This window comes from Tachysurus fulvidraco, chromosome 15 (assembly GCF_022655615.1).
Source record: "Tachysurus fulvidraco isolate hzauxx_2018 chromosome 15, HZAU_PFXX_2.0, whole genome shotgun sequence".
NCBI classification, from domain to species: domain Eukaryota; kingdom Metazoa; phylum Chordata; class Actinopteri; order Siluriformes; family Bagridae; genus Tachysurus; species Tachysurus fulvidraco.
This window is the reverse complement of record NC_062532.1, coordinates 4,603,959-4,625,263: the sequence shown is the minus strand read 5'-3', so window position 1 is coordinate 4,625,263 and position 21,305 is coordinate 4,603,959. Positions and strand designations below refer to the sequence as shown.

The 21,305-nt window shown below is 37.4% G+C and overlaps 5 gene segments (V, D, J or C); all 5 read left to right on the top strand.

Moving 5' to 3' along the window:
• The first annotated feature begins 6,137 nt into the window (after positions 1–6,137).
• On the top strand, positions 6,138–6,925 carry LOC125138688. The segment is given in 2 exon segments: positions 6,138–6,272; positions 6,371–6,925. Coding segments are annotated over 2 exon segments (360 nt in total).
• A 2,756-nt stretch (positions 6,926–9,681) lies between these two features.
• LOC125138698 lies at positions 9,682–12,133 on the top strand (the record flags this gene model as incomplete). The annotated part of the segment is given in 3 exon segments: positions 9,682–9,727; positions 9,817–10,082; positions 12,104–12,133. Coding segments are annotated over 3 exon segments (342 nt in total), but the record flags the coding sequence as incomplete, so codon positions are not given.
• LOC125138677 lies at positions 11,248–11,892 on the top strand. The segment is given in 2 exon segments: positions 11,248–11,397; positions 11,504–11,892. Coding segments are annotated over 2 exon segments (414 nt in total).
• A 304-nt stretch (positions 12,134–12,437) lies between the features above and the next one.
• LOC113645914 lies at positions 12,438–13,286 on the top strand. The segment is given in 2 exon segments: positions 12,438–12,648; positions 12,734–13,286. Coding segments are annotated over 2 exon segments (552 nt in total).
• Positions 13,287–14,088: 802 nt separating this feature from the next.
• Positions 14,089–14,719, top strand: LOC125138670. The segment is given in 2 exon segments: positions 14,089–14,241; positions 14,325–14,719. Coding segments are annotated over 2 exon segments (423 nt in total).
• The last annotated feature ends 6,586 nt before the right edge of the window (positions 14,720–21,305 follow it).

Sequence of the window (21,305 nt, the reverse complement as noted above, 5' to 3'; positions counted from 1 at the left end):
CCCAACAACATAGCAGCAGTTTGTGTTCATTTACAGCAGCAGGAATCATTGTAATTCTTTGAGATGGGACTAGGCAGAGTTTTGTGTTACTTTACTCTAGCAATCTTCATTCAATGTTAGTATAATTTGTTAATTGATTAAAATACTTTTTATTTATTAACATTTTTAAAATGTTAATTCCTACCTTTGAATATTTTTCTATTTCAGATTCCTGCAGTCAGACACTGATCGAGTCTGATCCAGTGATCATCAAACCTGATCAGTCTCATAAACTGACCTGCACAGCCTCTGGATTTACCTTTAGTAGCTATTACATGGCTTGGATCAGACAGGCACCTGGAAAAGGGCTGGAATGGGTTGCAACTATCTCAGATGGCAGTAGATCAGTACAAAAACACAGACTTACCATTGACACATGAAAAGATCACAGTCTGTAACAAACAATATTACAAAATTTAAACTTTAATTTTAAAATTTTTATTGTATATTTCTTTTCTTTTTTAAAGCTGCTTTGAGAAAATATCCATTGTTAAATGTGTTATATAAATAAAGTGAATTAAATTGACAGATTAAAAACTATGGAAGTATATGTTCACAAATCTAGGGAAAAAATTCATATTAATTTCCCTACCAAATGATTTACTATGTTACTGCTGATACTGAATCTGAGTGTGTTCTTTCCTTTAAACCTTTCTGATAAAAAATACTCCAAGTCTGAATTCCTACTTACTTTATTTTCATTGTTGGTCCATGTGAAAGTTTTTTTTTTTATTGGCAGCAAGAACATTATAATATTTTCTATCTGCACCTGTAGGGGGCAGCAGCTGCTTGTTTTTGTAAAGGATTCATGAAACTATGAAATCTAACAGCTGAAGCGTGTTTATGCAAATTCACCCTGTTATAAAAAAAAAACAAAAAAAAAAAACACCCTCTTGATCACACAACTTAATCAAAGATACCTGGATATGACCCTAAAGTGGGCGTGGCCTATACTAATTATTTGGAATTAAAATATAAATAAACTATTCTATGCTCCTGGGAACACTGGAAAAAGCCCCCGCGTAGAAATAACAGCTCTGTCAGCATGCTGTGTGAATGTGGTTCTGACTGTTCCTCAAACCAACAAACAAGTAGACATCCCAGTCCCAATACACACTGTAATACACACATCACAGTCACAATAAGCACTGTAATACACACATCCCAGTCCCAATACACACTGTAATACACACATCACAGTCACAATAAGCACTGTAATACACACATCCCAGTCCCAATACACACTGTAATACACATATCCCAGTCACAATAAGCACTGTAATACACATATCCCAGTCCCAATACACACTGTAATACACATATCCCAGTCCCAATACACACTGTAATACACATATCCCAGTCCCAATACACACTGTAATACACACATCCCAGTCCCAATACACACTGTAATACACACATCCCAGTCCCAATACACACTGTAATACACACATCCCAGTCCCAATAAACACTGTAATACACATCCCAGTCCCAATACACAGTGTTATACACACATCCCAGTCCCAATAAGCACTGTAATACACATATCCCAGTCCCAATACACACTGTAATACACATATCCCAGTCCCAATACACACTGTAATACACACATCCCAGTCCCAATACACAGTGTTATACACACATCCCAGTCCCAATAAGCACTGTAATACACATATCCCAGTCCCAATACACACTGTAATACACATATCCCAGTCCCAATACACACTGTAATACACACATCCCAGTCCCAATACACACTGTAATACACACATCCCAGTCCCAATACACACTGTAATACACACATCCCAGTCCCAATAAACACTGTAATACACATCCCAGTCCCAATACACAGTGTTATACACACATCCCAGTCCCAATAAACACTGTAATACACATATCCCAGTCCCAATGCACATTGTAATACACACATCCCAGTCCCAATATACACTGTAATACACACATCCCAGTCCCAGTGCACACTGTAATACACACATCCCGGTTCCAAAAAACACTGTAATACACACATCCCAGTCCCAATAAACACTGTAATACACATTGAAGTCCCAATACACACTGTAATACACACAACCCAATTCACACTGTAAAAAAGACACCACAATTATATATATAACACACATCATACTAGTAATAAACACTAACACACACCCCAGTCCCAGTACACACTGTAACACACACACCATAGTATAAAACATAATGTCCTAATACAGACTGTAACACACACATCACAGTCCCAGTACACACTTTCATACAAAAACCCCAGTGTTAAGAGGGTAAGTAGCAGCCAGGTGTTGCTAATGTAATGCAAGTGATAAATTGTTCGCTAGCAAATGTGACTTATAATATCTCTATAAAAACAGAAGTTTTGTTAGGTTCCTTTGTTGGATCATTCAGCTGTGTGAAAAATAACAGCAACAATGAAAGACATCAATAGTTATCTTACAGAATCTGTATATCACTCTGGAAAGGATTATAAGGTCATTTCTCAAGAATTTGAATTACTATAGAATTTAATAGTCTGTACTTTCTATTTAGCATGACTGTATTACATCACACCCATTTTATAACTTGTATAACACACTTATTAGCATAAACTACTTATCATTTGTAAATATGAAAATACACAAAGTTCAGAAATAAAAACTTCAGTCATTCTTTATGACCTTGGTGGCAGTTTAATGATGAAAATCACAATTTTAAATCAATCGTAAGCATGACAATTGAAGAAAAAGAGTTTATAAACCCACATATCCTCCTTTAAATTCATTTCAGATACTTTCTCCTCCCATCATCAGCAGATAAACAAATCCAAGTGTCAGAGCTGGATCTCACTCTATTTATATGATGTGATGGTGTCTGTTAAACTTTGGAGAACAGAGAAGACTCCAGTCCAAACAACACACATCATGTTCTCTACATCTCTACTGCTCCTGCTGGCAGCTGCTTCTTGTGAGTGCTTTATCAAATTCATTCATTTACTAGATGAAGAATAAAGGTGCAGCATATATTGTGTGAGATATCACCATGTGTTTTCCTCCACAGATGTGCATGGTGTGGAACTGACTCAGCCTGCTTCCATGACAGTCCAGCCAGGCCAGAGTCTCTCCATCCAGTGCAAGGTTTCATATTCAGTTACGAGCTATGGTACAGCTTGGATTCGACAACCTGCAGGAAAAACTCTGGAGTGGGTCATAACTATGCGTTATGCTGGTGGCACTTACTACAGTGAGAAACTGAAAAGCAGGTTTCAGGTATCCAGAGACACGTCCAGCAGCACAGTGACATTAACAGGACAGAACATGCAGACTGAAGACACAGCTGTGTATTACTGCGCTCGTTACCCCACAGTGACACAACAAGCTGCAGTGCTGCACAAAAACCTCATCACAATTCAATTCTTTAATTAAATAACAACTACATTTTACTGAGTAACTAATCCCCATATTACAATTATTTAAGCATAGACACCAACACTTGCATTAATAAAATGAATAAATAAAAGTTTACTTAGGAATAATAGTCTCTTTTTTTTTATAACTAGATGAAATGAAATGTGTCTGCAAAAGACATTTATTATAAAGAACAACATCCATTCACACTCAGCACTCAGGCTTTAACTCTTCATCCTGAATGAACAAAAACCATCCAAAAACTCCTCAATCTATATCTAATAATTAATAAGAATCCCATGCAATTAAATGTGAAATATGAACATTGTATAATTTGATGAATTTCTGGTAATGTACAAATTAAAATAAGAAACAAAAAGTGTTTTATCATCTCACCAAATGATTTTTATTAATGGATCATCGGAAAACCAGGATTAGCTAAAAAATGACAACATCATGAAGGACTGTTCAGTTTTGTTCAGTGATAATCAGTGATCAGAAAACTTTACGTTCTTCTGGATGTTCCAGTGATCCACAGTGATGGACTAAAAAGACATGAGATCTAATGAGTAAAGAGCAGTGATGAAGCTGACAGCATGAAACACACCCAGAGTTTTACAGGAAGCTTTTTCTCCTCTCGTCTGTTCCTCTGTGGATGTTTTTATATCTCTAGTGGGTGTGTCATGCAAACCAAATCCTGTGTTTGAACCATTTATGCTGAAACATTCAGCCCAACAACATAGCAGCAGTTTGTGTTCATTTACAGCAGCAGGAACCATTTTAATTCTTTGAGATGGGACTAGGCAGAGTTTTGTGTTACTTTACTCTAGCAATCTTCATTCAATGTTTGTATTATTTATTACATAATAAAAATATTTTTCATTCATTCATTTTTAATGTTAATTTCTACCTTTGAATATTCTTCTATTTCAGATTCCTGCAGTCAGACACTGATCGAGTCTGATTCAGTGACCATCAAACCTGATCAGTCTCATAAACTGACCTGCACAGCATCGGGATTTGACTTTAGTAGCTACTGGATGGCTTGGATCAGACAGTCACCTGGAAAAGGACTGGAATGGGTTGCAAGCATCGACGTTACTAGCGTATATTACTCCAGTGCCGTTAAGGGCTGCTTCACCATCTCCAGAGACAACAATAAGATGCAGGTGTATCTGCAGATGAACATGAGGACAGAAGACACTGCAGTTTATTACTGCGCCCGACACACACAGTGATACTTCCCCTTAGACATCAGTACAAAAACACAGACTTACTATAGACACATGAAAAGCTCACAGTCTGTTACAAAAAATGTTACAAAATTTAAACTTTAATTTTAAAATTTTTATTGTATGTTTCTTTTATTTTTTTTAAAGCTGCTTTGAGAAAATATCCATTGTTAAATGTGTTATATAAATAAAGTGAATTGTACTGACAGATTAAAAACTATGAAAGTAGATGTTCACAAATCTAAGGGAAAAAATAAGATTAATTTCCCTATTAATTGATTTGTTTAAACCAAATGATTTACTATGTTACTGCTGATACTGTAACTGAGTGTTTTCTCTATTTTAGACCATGCTGATTAAAATGCTCCAATTCTGTTGTTAATTTCATTGTTGGTCCATGTGAAAGTTTTTTTTTTACTGACATTATAATCTTCTGTATCTGTGTGTAATACACACATCCCAGTCCCAATACACACTGTAATACACACATCCCAGTCCCAATACACACTGTAATACACACATCCCAGTCCCAATACACACTGTAATACACACATCACAGTCCCAATACACACTGTAATACACACATCCCAGACCTAATACACACTGTTATACACACATCCTGGTCCCAATACACACTGTAATACACACATCCCAGACCTAATACACACTGTTATACACACATCCTGGTCCCAATACACATATCACAGTCCCAATACACATTTTCAAACAAACATCCCAGTGCTAATATTGTCAGGATCCTGCAAGGACTTTGGCCACGAGCATTTGTTTATGTTCTATGTTCACGTGTCTGCCCCGCCCTTGTCTCTTCCTGCCCGTCTCTGAACACCTGTTGCTCATCTGTTTAATTGTCATGTCTATTCAGCCGTGCCGCTTTGACTATGTCAGGGTGGAATCCTTGTTGTCACCTTTCATCCCGTGTCTAGTTGTGTCATGTCCGGTATCGTCAGATTCCATGTCCCTGTTTTGTGTTTTTTAGTTAATAAACCCTTTTATTTTAGCTATCCTCCATTTGGGTCTGTTTTTACCCCCACGTCACTGAAAATACACACTGTAATATACAAACTACAATCCCAATACACACTTTAATACACACATCCCAGTACCAATAAGCACAGTAATAAACATACCACAATTCCCAGTCTCAAAAAACAGCTTCCGTTCTAGGAATATAACTAACACCTTCTGAACACAGAAATTGTGACTATCGTGTGAGGCTCATTTTAGACATTTGTTGATTGAACATGTTCAGTTCAGTTAATCAAAGAGACACGTTAGTGTTTTGTTCATTTCACTCTAAGCCCAATTCTTCTAAGAGGAAGAAAGTTAATGTATAAATGAGTAAACCTGGGACTTCAGGATCATGATGATGTTTTTTATGCAAATCCTCCACTTGTGTCTCTTACATTAAGGAGGTTTGTGTGAGTGTGTGTGTGTGTGTGTGTGTGTGTGTGTGTGTGTGTGTGTGTGAGTGTGTAGTGAGGAGGAGGACAGCAGCTGAGCATTTTACTTCACTTCACTTTTATATCAACAACAATGCTGTCATTATCAGTCTTGCTGCTGCTTTCAGCTGCATTCTGTACGTCTCCGTGTCGGCTGAATGAGTTTAGATTTAATTCCCGTTTCGTGAAAATGACTTGATGACTGTTGATAATGTTCTGTCGCTCTTATTCACAGGTGGTGTTGGAGGTGTGGAGCTCACTCAGACAGACTCTGTGCTGGTGAAGCCTGGAGAGTCGTTCTCCATCTCTTGTAAGATCTCAGTGTCGAGTTATTGTATTAACTGGATACGGCAACCTGCTGGAAAAGCACTGGAATGGCTCGGATATCTGTGTAGCGGTGATAGCACCAATCTCAAAGACATGATGAAGAGCAAGATCAGTCTCAGCCAGGACAAATCCAGCAGCACAGTTTATTTAAGAGGACAAAACTTTCAGTTCGAGGTCACGGCTGTGTATTACTGTGCCAGAGACACAACACTACAAACTCACTGAAGCCCTGTACAAAAACATCCCTGGTTATTTTCCTCTCTCTGCAGTACACATGTCCCCAGAGGGGTCTGGTATATATGAGCTAGCAGAGCTAAGACACTTCTGTAGTTCAAAGATATCTACATAAGGTTTCATCTTTGTCTCAATATTAAAATAAATTCTTGTCCTGAACACAAGTGAATACACAGTTACTCCATCATTAATACAACACCAATCTATTCCAAAGTGTTTGTGCAGCTTGCTGAAGTGGATGTCAGTGTAACACACAATTTAAGCAATTATCATAATTACGTGCCTTTATGTGCCTCTAGATGTCAGTCTTTGTAAAGAAACTCTCTCACTTTAAACATTCTAATTGTTCTCCAGCTTCATTTAACTCACCAGACAGATATTTGATTATTGGGATTCTGCAAAACTGATTCAAATTTAACTACAATAATCTGTGTATTTTAGAAATTTTACAGTTATCATTTAGATCAATTATAGCATAAATATTGTGAGAAAACATGTTTAAAACTCCAAAGACAACGTTCCAAATATAAAATCTTGTTGAAAGTTGAGTTTAGAAACCCACACATCCTCCATCTGATGAATCTCCTCCTCATGATATAAATACATTTCAGATACATTCTCCTCCCATCATCAGCAGATAAACAAATCCAAGTGTCAGAGCTGGATCTCACTCTATTTATATGATGTGATGGTGTCTGTTAAACTTTGGAGAACAGAGAAGACTCCAGTCCAAACAACACACACCATGTTCTCTACATCTCTACTGCTCCTGCTGGCAGCTGCTTCTTGTGAGTGCTTTATCAAATTCATTCATTTACTAGATGAAGAATAAAGGTGCAGCATATATTGTGTGAGATATCACCATGTGTTTTCCTCCACAGATGTGCATGGTGAGGAACTGACTCAGCCTGCTTCCATGACAGTCCAGCCAGGCCAGAGTCTCTCCATCCAGTGCAAGGTTTCATATTCACTTACGAGCTACACTACAGCTTGGATTCGACAACCTGCAGGAAAAGCTCTGGAGTGGATTGGATATATCAATGGTGGTGGGAGTACAGGTTACAGTGAGAAACTGAAAAATAAGTTCAGCATCTCCAGAGACACTTCTACTAACACAATAACAATTGGAGGACAGAACATGCAGACTGAAGACACAGCTGTGTATTACTGCGCTCGTGATCCACAGTGAGACAGAATAGTGGATTCCTCTTACAAAAACCTTATGAGACATGTTACAGACATCCTCTCAGTGTAACTAATAAATCATCTCAGTCACACTTTCACTTTCTTCCACTGGAATGAAGTCAGAATCGTTTGCAGCATTTTAAAACACAGTCACACACAGTCATTTTTAAATAAAAAAGAAAACATTATTGAAAGAGTCTTCATTCTGAACCATTATTAATCCCTTCATTTTACAGGATTTTAACCAGCAGTTGGAATCAGTGTTTAATGAGTGGATTCAGGAATAATACAGCATGTTTCCAGCAGTGTGTTGTGTTTAACACACAGTCTGTTCTCATAGTCTGAGCTTCAATAACTGAAACAACTGAAGGAGGCAGCAGAGCTCAACAAATAAAGTGAAAAAAAGTGAATCCACAAACTGCATTCTGTATGAGACTCATTCAGTATCAGTCATTATCAGACAAATATCTACATTTTATCTTCTTTTTCACTCTTTCCATAATGTGTGATTAGTTATTTGGGTTGTTAAACACAGGTTGGACAAATAAAAACACTATAATTTATGTAACTACATCCTCCTGTGGTTGTGAGATTTCTCAGTACAAGACAAGATATATTTTATAATGCTGTTATAATGTAAGGTTATAAATTAAACAGAATGATAAATGAACAGAAATAAAAGGGTCCTGTTCTAAATGAATAATAATTTGTGAGTTTTCTTATTATAAATTTACTTGAAAACACCTGATAGTGTATAAACTTACTCATTAACACTTGCCTTAAGCTTCTTACAGCCACACACAGCTCCAACGTCATCGTCAAATTCGCTGACAATACAACAGTGAAAGGCCTGATCACCGACTACGATGAGATGGCCTACAGTGAAGAGGTGAGCATCCTGACTACATGCTGTCAGGAGAACCACCTCTTACTCAACCTTGACAAGACCAAGGAGCTGGTGGTAGATTTCAGGAGACAGAGCAGAGAACACAGACCCATCACCATCAACAAGACACCTGTGGAGTGGGTGAGCAGCTTCAAGTTTTTGGGTGTTAATATCAGTGAGGATCTCACCTGGGCCATACACACTGACGCAGTACTGAAGAAGGCACACCAACGCCTCTTCTTCCTGAGATGGCTGAGGAAGTTTGGAATGAGCCCCAGCATCCTCAGAACATTCTATACCTGCACTACAGAGAGCATCCTGACGGGCTGCATCACTGCCTGGTTTGGAAACAGCACCGCTGGCAACCGTAAAGCCCTGAAAAGGGTCATGCGAACTGCCAGCCACATATTGTATATAATGTGTAGTGCATTGTAAATATGTCTAGTAGTACACTGACTGACTATGTATGAGCACATTGCATCTTTTCCACATTTGCACATTTCACCAGGTAATGAGCATTTTGCACATTTTTCACTTGTATGTAAACTGTTCTTAATTTCTGTTTCTTAACTACTGTATGTAAATGGTTCTGCAATTTCTGGATCACGCTCCCAAGAATTTCACTCACCATGGCACATGTGTTGTGGTGATGTGACAATAAAGGTGACTTACTTACTGACTTACTTACTTATTGGTTCAAACATAAACTCAAGCTGCAGTGAAAGATATCTATAAAAAATACAGACATGTTTAAAATATTAGAAGGTTTTCTCATTTATATTTATTTATATATATAAGAATCCATCCCATTTTAACCCTGAGATAAGGAGTGTCTCTATGCAAATGTCCTTCTCTGTTATAGATTTAAGCAACAAAGACCAAGAGCTTTTACTTCTTCTGCTCCAACACACACCATGATCTCTACATCCCTACTGCTGCTGCTGCTGGCAGCCGTACACTGTAAGTGTTTTTACATTTGACATGTAATACAGTTTTGGTTCCTTAAAGCTTTTTGCTTTTACATCATTAAAATAACTTTTCTTTAACAGGTGTTCACAGTGTTGAGCTGATCCAGACCGGATCCACAGTATTAACTCCTGGTCAGTCACTGACTCTGACCTGTAAAGTGTCTGGATATTCATTAACTGATAACAGCTACTGTACAGACTGGATACGACAACCTGCAGGAAAAACTCTGGACTGGATCGGATGTATATGTGGTGATGGTAACACTTACTACAGTGAGAAACTGAAAAGCAGGTTTCAGGTTTCCAGAGACACGTCCAGCAGCACAGTGACATTAACAGGACAGAACATGCAGACTGAAGCCATCCAAAATCTTTCCCCAGATGTGGTAAAAGAAAATAGTGCATTTAATATAGAAGCCATTTCACAAGATCTGCAGGTGGTGCTAAGGCTTAACAAATATATTGTAATAGTTTAGGTTTCCTCAATTACAACATATTCTCATATCCTCCGTCAGATCTAGATGCTCCACAATTTCTGTGTGTTTCTGAGAGACAATGAACACTGATACTGTCACATATACACAAATTCCCACAAAGGAACTGCTGAAATGAATTTTCTTTATGGTAATTAATTTTTGTGCTTATTTCATTTTCTTTCCACATCTCTCTTTCTCTGTCGAAAGGAATGTTTTAGACTTTCCTTCAGATTTCAGGGTTTCAGATTATTTTATTATTCTTTGAGCAGCTGTTTGGAATAAACCAGATTTGATTTCACTCGTGTGGTTTGTTCTCTCAGTGCTCCTATTGTTTTGCAGAGATAAAGGGCAAGTGCAAGGAGGAATCTTTCTTACAGGAACAATGAGGGAAATAAATAACATTGACAGAAAAATAGTCGACTTTCAATTCATGATTATGGAATACATACATTTCACAAAAGTTCTACAACATTAAGTGTTAGTATAAACGTAAAAAGAGTGCACCATATTCTTTTTTAATTAATAAATAAATGGGAACCGTTCACAGACTGCTGCTGTATAAGAGGAAAATTGATCATAGTAATAAGTGCCATTAATTTTTGAAGCAGTAATTTCATGTCACAGTAGAACCAAAGGGTGCAGAATTACACAATTTCATGTCTTTTGTTACATCTGACAATAAATTATCAGCACCTGCATCTGCCACCTCTACAATTCCTGTCATCACACCACCTGGTCCTTGATTATTGTCCTATAACAACACACCCCATGTGTTTTATTCCTTTCTGAATATGCTGATATGAAGAGTGTGTTTACTTCACATAAATTCACATGAGAATATCTCTTAAGGTTCCAAATTTTATAGATTTATAATCACAGATTAGAGATGTTTATGAGATGATTAGGTCTTTACATCTAGAGGAATGCATGTTTCACCTGAACAATTACAGTTTCTGAAAAAAAAACAAAACAACAGAATGTCATTATGGATGTTACAGTTGATCCACAGTGATGGGCTAAATAGAAGACCAGCATAACAATATGCAAATGAATATGTAAAATGTTCCCCTTACAGCTACATATAGAGAAATAACAGCCACGGTCACTGTGGGCTCTGGAGAGTTTAGCACTGCTTTTAGTTATACGATGTTCCTTCCAGTTCTGCTGCTGCTGGCAGCTTCATCCTGTGAGTTTCACTTCACTAATGATCTCAGAGCTGCTAGTAAATTCCTGCAGTTATAACCTACTGTACATAGATTTTTGACTGGAATTGTGACATGTCTTTTTTTCAGATGTGGAATGTGCAGTAGAGCTCACTCAGGACACCTCAGTGATGTTAAAGCCTGGAGATTCTTTAATCCTCAGCTGTAAAGTATCCGGTTACTCAGTTACTGATGACAGCTACGCCACAGCTTGGATCCGACATCCTGCAGGGAAAACTCTGGAATGGATAAACCACATTTGGGGGGGTGGAACCATGTATCATAAAGAGTCTCTAAAAAGCAAGTTCAGTATTTCTAAAGATGACTCCAGCAGCACGGTGACACTGAGAGGACAGAACATGCAGACTGAAGACAAAGCTGTGTATTACTGCGCTCGTGTAACACACAGTGACACAACAAGCTGCAGTGCTGCACAAAAACCTCATCACAATTCACTTCTTTAATTTAATAACTACATTTTATTGAGTAACTAATCCCTACATTCCAAACACCTCATACAGCAAGCTTCTCAAACAATTAGGAAGATATTGAATTACAAATTGTTTGTGAACATTTAATTAGAAGATAAACTATGCTAATGGGGGAACAGACTCCAGTGACAAACTGAAAAATAAGTTCAGCATCTCCAGAGACACTTCTACTAACACAATAACAATTGGAGGACAGAACATGCAGACTGAAGACACAGCTGTGTATTACTGCGCTCGTTACACACAGTGAGAGGAATAAACAACATCCCTGTACAAAAACTCCTCATTCAGTGTTCACAATAACAAGACACAAGACACAATACTGATCTATCCAAATCTTATAAAATGTAAAATAAATAAATAAGTAAATTAAATGAATAATGCACAAATGAGACCAAATAGATTAAAGTTAGTTAGTTTTTTTAATAATTGTAATATAGATTTTAAACCATAATACAAAATTATTAATGTTACTGCAGATGATAAACACTGTAATAATCATAATAATCATATCACTCACAAGAACTTATGATAATGTAGGTTGAAGGATTAGTTGCTGTTCCTCTCTGTTACATCATCATGACTCCCACATGTTTTCTGTCATGACGTCATGATGCAAATCCAGACTGCTGTGTGTCCATGCAGTATTTATGTGCAGCTGAGCTGAGTGGAGAGATCGAGTCTCATCAACACTCACCATGAAGATCCCACTCTCCTTATTCCTGCTACTGATCAGCTTCATAGGTGAGTTCTCATGCAGAATCCCAAATATATTAGACATTATTTTTTTTATTTTACTTACTTTAATGTTTTCTTTTTTCTGTATCAGGTACTCAGTGTCAGAGTCTTGAGTCTATTCCCACTGGTTCAGTGGTGAAAAAACCTGGAGAAACTCTGAGTCTTTCCTGTAAAGGATCTGGGTTTAACTTTGGTGGCCATGGCATGCACTGGATCAGACAACAAGCTGGAAAAGCTCTAGAATGGATTGGGACTATCTGGAATGATGCCAGTAAAACAAAATATGCCAAAGACATTGAGGGACGTTTGGAAATTACCAGAGACAACTCCAAAAACATGGTGTATCTGCAGCTGACTGGTTTGAGTGCCCAGGATTCTGCTGTTTATTACTGTGCTAGAAACCACAGTGGTACAAACATGTTAATCAGCTGTACAAAATCCTCCTCCAGATGCAGTAAAAGAGAAAAATGCATTCAATATACAAGGCATTTTCACAAGATCTGCAGGTGGCGCTACAGCTCAACAAATAAAATATTCTTATATCCTCAGTCACAGCTAGATACTCCACAATTTCTATGTATTTCTGTGACACAATGAACACTGAGACTGTCTCTTATAGTCATATTCTTACAGAGGAACCAAAAGGGAAATAAATAACATTTACAGAAAAATGTCTGACTTTAATTAGTGATTATTGAATACATACATTTCACAAAAGTTACATGACATTAACTGTAACATTAAACGTAAATAGAGTTCACCATATTCTTCTTTAATTAATTAATAAATTGTCACCGTTCACAGACTGCTACTGTATAAGAGGAAAAGTGATCACAGTAATCAGTGCCATTGATTATTAGAAAATAATTATCTTCAGGTTTGTAGCAGTAACTTCATGAATTAAATATCTCAACTTTAACTGTGAAGATCTCCTGTAAGATACACGGCTTTGATATGACTGTGTACAACATGCACTGGATCAGACAGAAACCAGGGAAAGCTCTGGAATGGGTTGGATATGTGAACTCCGTAGTCTAACTGTACCTCTGTACTGTAAGTTTGGCTTTAACAGCTTCAGCCATGTTCATATTCACCTTCTCATAACAGAAAGCAGGAAATTTGCAGACGAGAATAATTTCTGTGTTAATGTAATTCTCTAGAGTGCAGCCTACACATGACTGATAACGACATAAAGGATCGTTTATCTAATTATTATCATTTTCATGGATTATGGTGGAGATTCAGGATAATTTGCAGGAACTGGAAATATATAATTTTTCAATCTGATTCAATGGATTTTTCAAACCATCACAGGAAGCGTTATTCACATCACAACACGTTCATATCATTATTAATAATAACAAACATCTGAATTATTTTCCACATTAAATTGATATGGAGATGAAACGGGGTGTGAGTGTGATTAACAGCTGCAGAGCTGCACTCAACACAGCCTCTCTGTAATGTTTATGCAAATCTGCATCTTCTCTTGTAATATTAGCAGCGTTCTGATCTAGAGAGGAAACACTTCTCATTAGTCTTCCTTCAACACAAACATGTTTGCTTCAGCTCCACTGCTGCTGCTGGCTCTCGCCCCCTGTGAGTGTTTGGATTGAAGCTTTATTATTTCATCTGATCCTTTCAGTTCGACATGTCCACCTTTTCTTTTTCTCTTTTTACAGATGTGTTCTGTGCTACTGAGCTCATCCAGCCAGACTCACTGCTTATAAAGCCAGGAGAGACTTTAACCATCACCTGTAAAGTGTCTGGAGCTTCTATCACTGATAGCAGCAGCCACTATGGAACAGCTTGGATTCGACAACCTGCAGGAAAAGCTTTAGAATGGATCAACACCATTTATTATAGTGGGAGTATTGATAAGAAAGATTCACTTAAAGACAAGTTTGTGGTCTCTCGAGACACTTCCAGTAACTCTGTGACCTTACGGGGACAGAACATGCAGACTGAAGACACAGCTGTGTATTACTGCGCTCGAAGACCACACAGTGACACAACAAGCTGCAGTGCTGCACAAAAACCTCATCACAATTCACTTCTTTAATTAAATAATAACTACATTTTACTGAGTAACTAATCCCCATATTACAATTATTTCAGCATAGACACCAACACTGGCATTAATAAAATAAATAATTAAAAGTTTACTTAGGAATAATGGTCTCTTTTTTAACCAGTTGAAATGAAATGTGTCTGCAAAAGACATTTATTATAAAGAACAACATCCATTCACACTCAGCACTCAGGCTTTAACTCTTCATCTCAAATGAACAAAAAACATCCAAAAACTCCGCAATCTATATCTGTAATTAAATGTGAAATATGAACATTGTATAATTTGATCATGAATTTCTGGTAATGTACAAATTAAATGAAAAAGAAACACAAAGTGTTTTATCATCTCATCAAATGATTTTTATTAATGGATCATCAGAAAAACAGGATTAGCTAAAAAATGACAACCTCATGAAAGACGGGACACGTTTGTGTTGTTCAGTGATAATCAGTGATCAGAAAACTTTATGTTCTTCTGGATGTTCCAGTGATCCACAGTGATGGACTAAAAAGACATGAGAGCTAATGAGTAAAGAGCAGTGATGAAGCTGACAGCATGAAACACACCCGGAGTTTTACAGGAAGCTTTTTCTCCTCTCGTCTGTTCCTCTGTGGATGTTTTTATATCTCTAGTGGGTGTGTCATGCAAACCAAATCCTGTGTTTGAACCATTTATGCTGAAACATTCAGCCCAACAACATAGCAGCAGTTTGTGTTCATTTACAGCAGCAGGAATCATTTTAATTATTTGAGATGGGACTAAGCAGAGTTTTGTGTTACTTTACTCTAGTAATCTGCATTCAATGTTAGTATTATTCATCATTTAAATATTTTTCATTCATTCATTTTTAATGTTAATTTCCACCTTTGAATATTCTTCTATTTCAGATTCATGCAGTCAGACACTGATCGAGTCTGATCCAGCGATCATCAAACCTGATCATTCTCATAAACTGACCTGCACAGCCTCTGGATTAGACATTAGTAGCTACTGGATGGCTTGGATCAGACAGGCGCCTGGAAAAGGGCTAGAATTTGCTGCAATTATTGAGAATGATAGTGATAGGAAGTTTTGCTCCAGTGCTGTTAAGGGCCGCTTCACCATCTCCAGAGACAACAGCAAGAAGCAGGTGTATCTGCAGATGAACAGCATGAGGACAGAAGACACTGCAGTTTATTACTGTGCCCGAGGTGGTACAGCACACCGTGATACTTCCCCTTAGACATCAGTACAAAAACACAGACTTACTACAGACAAATGAAAGACTCACAGTCTGTTACAAAAAAAGATACATTTTAAATTTTACATTTTTTATTGTACGTTTCTTTTCTTTTTTCAAAGCTGCTTTGAGAAAATTAATTGAAAAAAAGTTAATTAAATTAACAGATTAAGAACTATGGAAGTAGATAATTTGGTTAAACCAAATGATTTACTATGTTACTGCTGATACTGTGTCTGAGTGTTTTCTCTCTTTTAAACCATGTTGATAAAATGCTCCAATTCTGAATTTATACTTTCTTTATTTTCATTGTTGGTCCATGTGAAAGGTTTTTTTTTACTGACAGCAAGAACATTATAATATTTTGTATCTGCACCTGTAGGGGGCAGCAGCTGCTTGTTTTTGTGAAGGATTCATGAAACTATGAAAACAGCTGAAAGTTGTTTAAGCAAATTCATCCTGATATGAAAAAAACACCCTCTTGCTCACACGACTGAATCAAATGTACCTGGTTATAACTAAAGTGGGCGAGGCCTAAACTAATTATCAGGAATGAAAGTATACATAAACCCTGTTTCTGTGCTCCTGGAAACACTGGAAAACCCCACAGGTAGTAATAACTCTGTGTAAATGTCATTCTGACTGTTCCTCAAACCAACAAACTAGTAGACATCACAGTCCCAATAAACACTGTAATACACACATCCCAGTCCCAATAAACACTGTAATACACACATCCCAGTCCCAATAAACACTGTAATACACACATCCCAGTCCCAATAAACACTGTAATACACACATCCCAGTCCCAATAAACACTGTAACCTACACAGCCTCTGTTCTAGAAATGTAACTAACACCATCTGATCATAGAAACAGTGACTTTATCGTGTGAGGCTCATTTTAGATGATTGTTGATTAAACATGTTCAGTTCAGTTAATCACAGAGACACGTTAGTGTTTTGTTCAAAAACTTTCCTCTATTTCAGATTCCTGCAGTCATAAATTGTCGAGTCTGATCCAGTGACCATCAAACCTGATCAGTCTCATAAACTGACCTGCACAGCCTCTGGATTAGACTTTAGTAGCTACCAGATGGCTTGGATCAGACAGATGCCTGGACAAGGGCTGGATTTGTTGCAAGCATCTGACCGTAGTGTACATATATTACTCCAGTGCTGTTCAGGGCCGCTTCACCACCATCGATGAACAGCATGAGGACAGAAGACACTGCAGTTTATTTTTGCGCCCGGTGACACACACGTGATACTTCCCCTTAGACATCAGTACATAAACACAGACTTACTACAGACAAATGAAAGACTCACAGTCTGTTACAAAAAAAGATACATTTTAAATTTTACATTTTTTATTGTACGTTTCTTTTCTTTTTTCAAAGCTGCTTTGAGAAAATTAATTGAAAAAAAGTTAATTAAATTAACAGATTAAGAACTATGGAAGTAGATAATTTGGTTAAACCAAATGATTTACTATGTTACTGCTGATACTGTGTCTGAGTGCTCCAATCTGATTTATACTTTCTTTCTTTATTCATTGTTAGGTCCATGTGAAAGGTTTTTTTTACTGACAGCCAAGAACATTATAATATTTTGTATCTGCACCTGTGGGGGCAGCAGCTGCTTGTTTTTGTGAAGGATTCATGAAACTATGAAAACAGCTGAAAGTGTTTAAGCAAATTCATCCTGATATGAAAAAAACACCCTCTTTGCTCACACGACTGAATCAAATGTACCTGGTTATAACTAAAAGTGGGCGAGGCCTAAACTAATTATCAGGAATGAAAGTATACATAAACCCTGTTTCTGTGCTCCTGGAAACACTGGAAAACCCCACAGGTAGTAATAACTCTGTGTAAATGTCATTCTGACTGTTCCTCAAACCAACAAACTAGTAGACATCACAGTCCCAATAAACACTGTAATACACACATCCCAGTCCCAATAAACACTGTAATACACACATCCCAGTCCCAATAAACACTGTAATACACACATCCCAGTCCCAATAAACACTGTAATACACACATCCCAGTCCCAATAAACACTGTAACCTACACAGCCTCTGTTCTAGAAATGTAACTAACACCATCTGATCATAGAAACAGTGACTTTATCGTGTGAGGCTCATTTTAGATGATTGTTGATTAAACATGTTCAGTTCAGTTAATCACAGAGACACGTTAGTGTTTTGTTCAAAAACTTTCCTCTATTTCAGATTCCTGCAGTCAAACATTGATCGAGTCTGATCCAGTGACCATCAAACCTGATCAGTCTCATAAACTGACCTGCACAGCCTCTGGATTTGACTTTAGTAGCTACCAGATGGCTTGGATCAGACAGATGCCTGGACAAGGGCTGGATTTGTTGCAAGCATCTACCGTAGTTACATATATTACTCCAGTACTGTTCAGGGCCGCTTCACCATCGATGAACAGCATGAGGACAGAAGACACTGCAGTTTATTTTTGCGCCCGTGACACACAGTGATACTTCCCCTTAGACATCAGTACATAAACACAGACTTACTATAGACACATGACAAACCCCACATTTACAGATTCATTGAGGTGAAAGAAACAAAATGTTTACAGTGTCTCTGACTTACATGTTACTACTTGCTAACTTTTATTGGACTGTTCTGAACATTGTCTGGACATTTACACTGTTGAAAGATTATTAATTCACTTCTCAACATATCTGCAGTCATGTGAATACAAAAGTGCACCCTCTTGAATTTTGGGTTTAACTATTAAGACATAATAAAAATTAACAGGTCTTTAGCAGGTCTACAAATGAGGTAATAAAACCTCAGATGAACAAGAACACATGATTTATAACATGTCCTTATTTATTTAACATAAATGAAACTAATATGGAGAAGACGTGTGAAAAAATAAGTAAACCCTCACTGCTTCCACAAGAATAAAGATTCTTGTATAACACGCTTATTAGCAGGAACTACAGTACTTATCATTTGTAAATACACACAATTAAGAAAGAAAAACTCCAGTCATTCTTTATGTTCATGGTGGCAGTTGAATGCTGTAAATCACAATATTAGATAAAATATAGCATGAATATTGTGAGAAAACATGTTCACAACTCCAAAGGGAAAAAGTTGAGTTCATAAACCCACACATCCTCCATTAAATACATTTCAGATACATTCTCCTCCCATCATCAGCAGATAAACAAATCCAAGTGTCAGAGCTGGATCTCACTCTATTTATATGATGTGATGGTGTCTGTTAAACTTTGGAGAACAGAGAAGACTCCAGTCCAAACAACACACACCATGTTCTCTACATCTCTACTGCTCCTGCTGGCAGCTGCTTCTTGTGAGTGCTTTATCAAATGCATTCATTTACTAGATGAAGAATAAAGGTGCAGCATATATTGTGTGAGATATCACCATGTGTTTTCCTCCACAGATGTGCATGGTGAGGAACTGACTCAGCCTGCTTCCATGACAGTCCAGCCAGGCCAGAGTCTCTCCATCCAGTGCAAGGTTTCATATTCAGTTACAAGCTATCATACAGCTTGGATTCGACAACCTGCAGGAAAAGCTCTGGAGTACATTGGATACATCCACACTGGTGGGAGTACAGGTTACAGTGACAAACTGAAAAATAAGTTCAGCATCTCCAGAGACACTTCTACTAACACAATAACAATTGGAGGACAGAACATGCAGACTGAAGACACAGCTGTGTATTACTGCGCTCGTTACACACAGTGAGACAGAATAGTGGATTCCTCTTACAAAAACCTTATGAGACATGTTACAGACATCCTCTCAGTGTAACTAATAAATCATCTCAGTCACACTTTCACTTTCTTCCACTGGAATGAAGTCAGAATCGTTTGCAGCATTTTAAAACACAGTCACACAAAGTCATTTTTAAATATAAAAGAAAACATTATTGAAAGAGTCTTCATTCTGAACCATTATTAATCCCTTCATTTTACAGGATTTTTAACCAGCAGTTGGAATCAGTGTTTAATGAGTGGATTCAGGAATAATACAGCATGTTTCCAGCAGTGTGTTGTGTTTAACACACAGTCTGTTCTCATAGTCTGAGCTTCAATAACTGAAACAACTGAAGGAGGCAGCAGAGCTCAACAAATAAAGTGAAAAAAAGTGAATCCACAAACTGCATTCTGTATGAGACTCATTCAGTATCAGTCATTATCAGACAAATATCTACATTTTCTCTTCTTTTTCACTCTTTCCATAATGTGTGATTAGTTATTTGGGTTGTTAAACACAGGTTGGACAGATAAAAACACTATAATTTATGTAACTACATCCTCCTGTGGTTGTGGAGGTTTCTCAGTAACATGACACGATGTATTTTATAATGTTGTTAGAAAAGTGAAAGTGACGTGATATTCGGGCTAAGTATGGTGACCCATACTCAGAATTCGCACTCTGCATTTGACCCATCCAAAGTGCACACACACAGCAGTGAACACACACACACACACACCGTGAACACACACCCAGAGCAGTGGGCAGCCATTTATGCAGCGACGCCCGGGGAGCAGTCGGGGGGTTCGGTGCCTTGCTCAAGGGCACCTCAGTCGTGGCCGGCCCGAGACTCGAACCCACAACCTTAGGATTACGAGTCAGACTCTCTAACCATTAGACCATGACTTGCTTAAACCATAAGCTTCTAAATTAAACAGAATTATAAATGAATAGAAATAAAGTTTCCTGTTCTAGATGATTTAAAATGTCGGTAATTTTTCAATTCATAAATTCACCTGAAAACACCTGATAAAATTACTCATTAACAATTTCTGTGAGTTTTCTTATTATAAATCCACCCGAAAACACCTGATAGTGTATAAACTTACTCATTAACTCAATTACTCATACTCATCACCTGCCTTGAAATTCTTACTGGTTCAAACATAAGCTCAAGCTGCAGTGATAGATATCTCTAGAAAATACAGACATGTTTAAAAGATGAGGAAGTTCTCTCATTTTTATATCTATATTTATATATCTATATATATATATATATATATATATATATATATATATATATATAAGAATCCATCCCATGTTTGCCCTAAGATAAGGAGTGTCTCTATGCAAATGTCCTCCGCTGTTATAGATTTAAGCAACAAAGACCAAGAGCTTTTACTTCTTCTGCTCCAACACACACCATGATCTCTACATCCCTACTTCTGCTGCTGCTGGCAGCCATACACTGTAAGTGTTTTTACATTTGACATGTAATACAGTTTTGGTTCCTTAAAGCTTTTTGCTTTTACATCATTAAAATAACTTTTCTTTAACAGGTGTTCACAGTGTTGAGCTGATCCAGACCGGATCCACAGT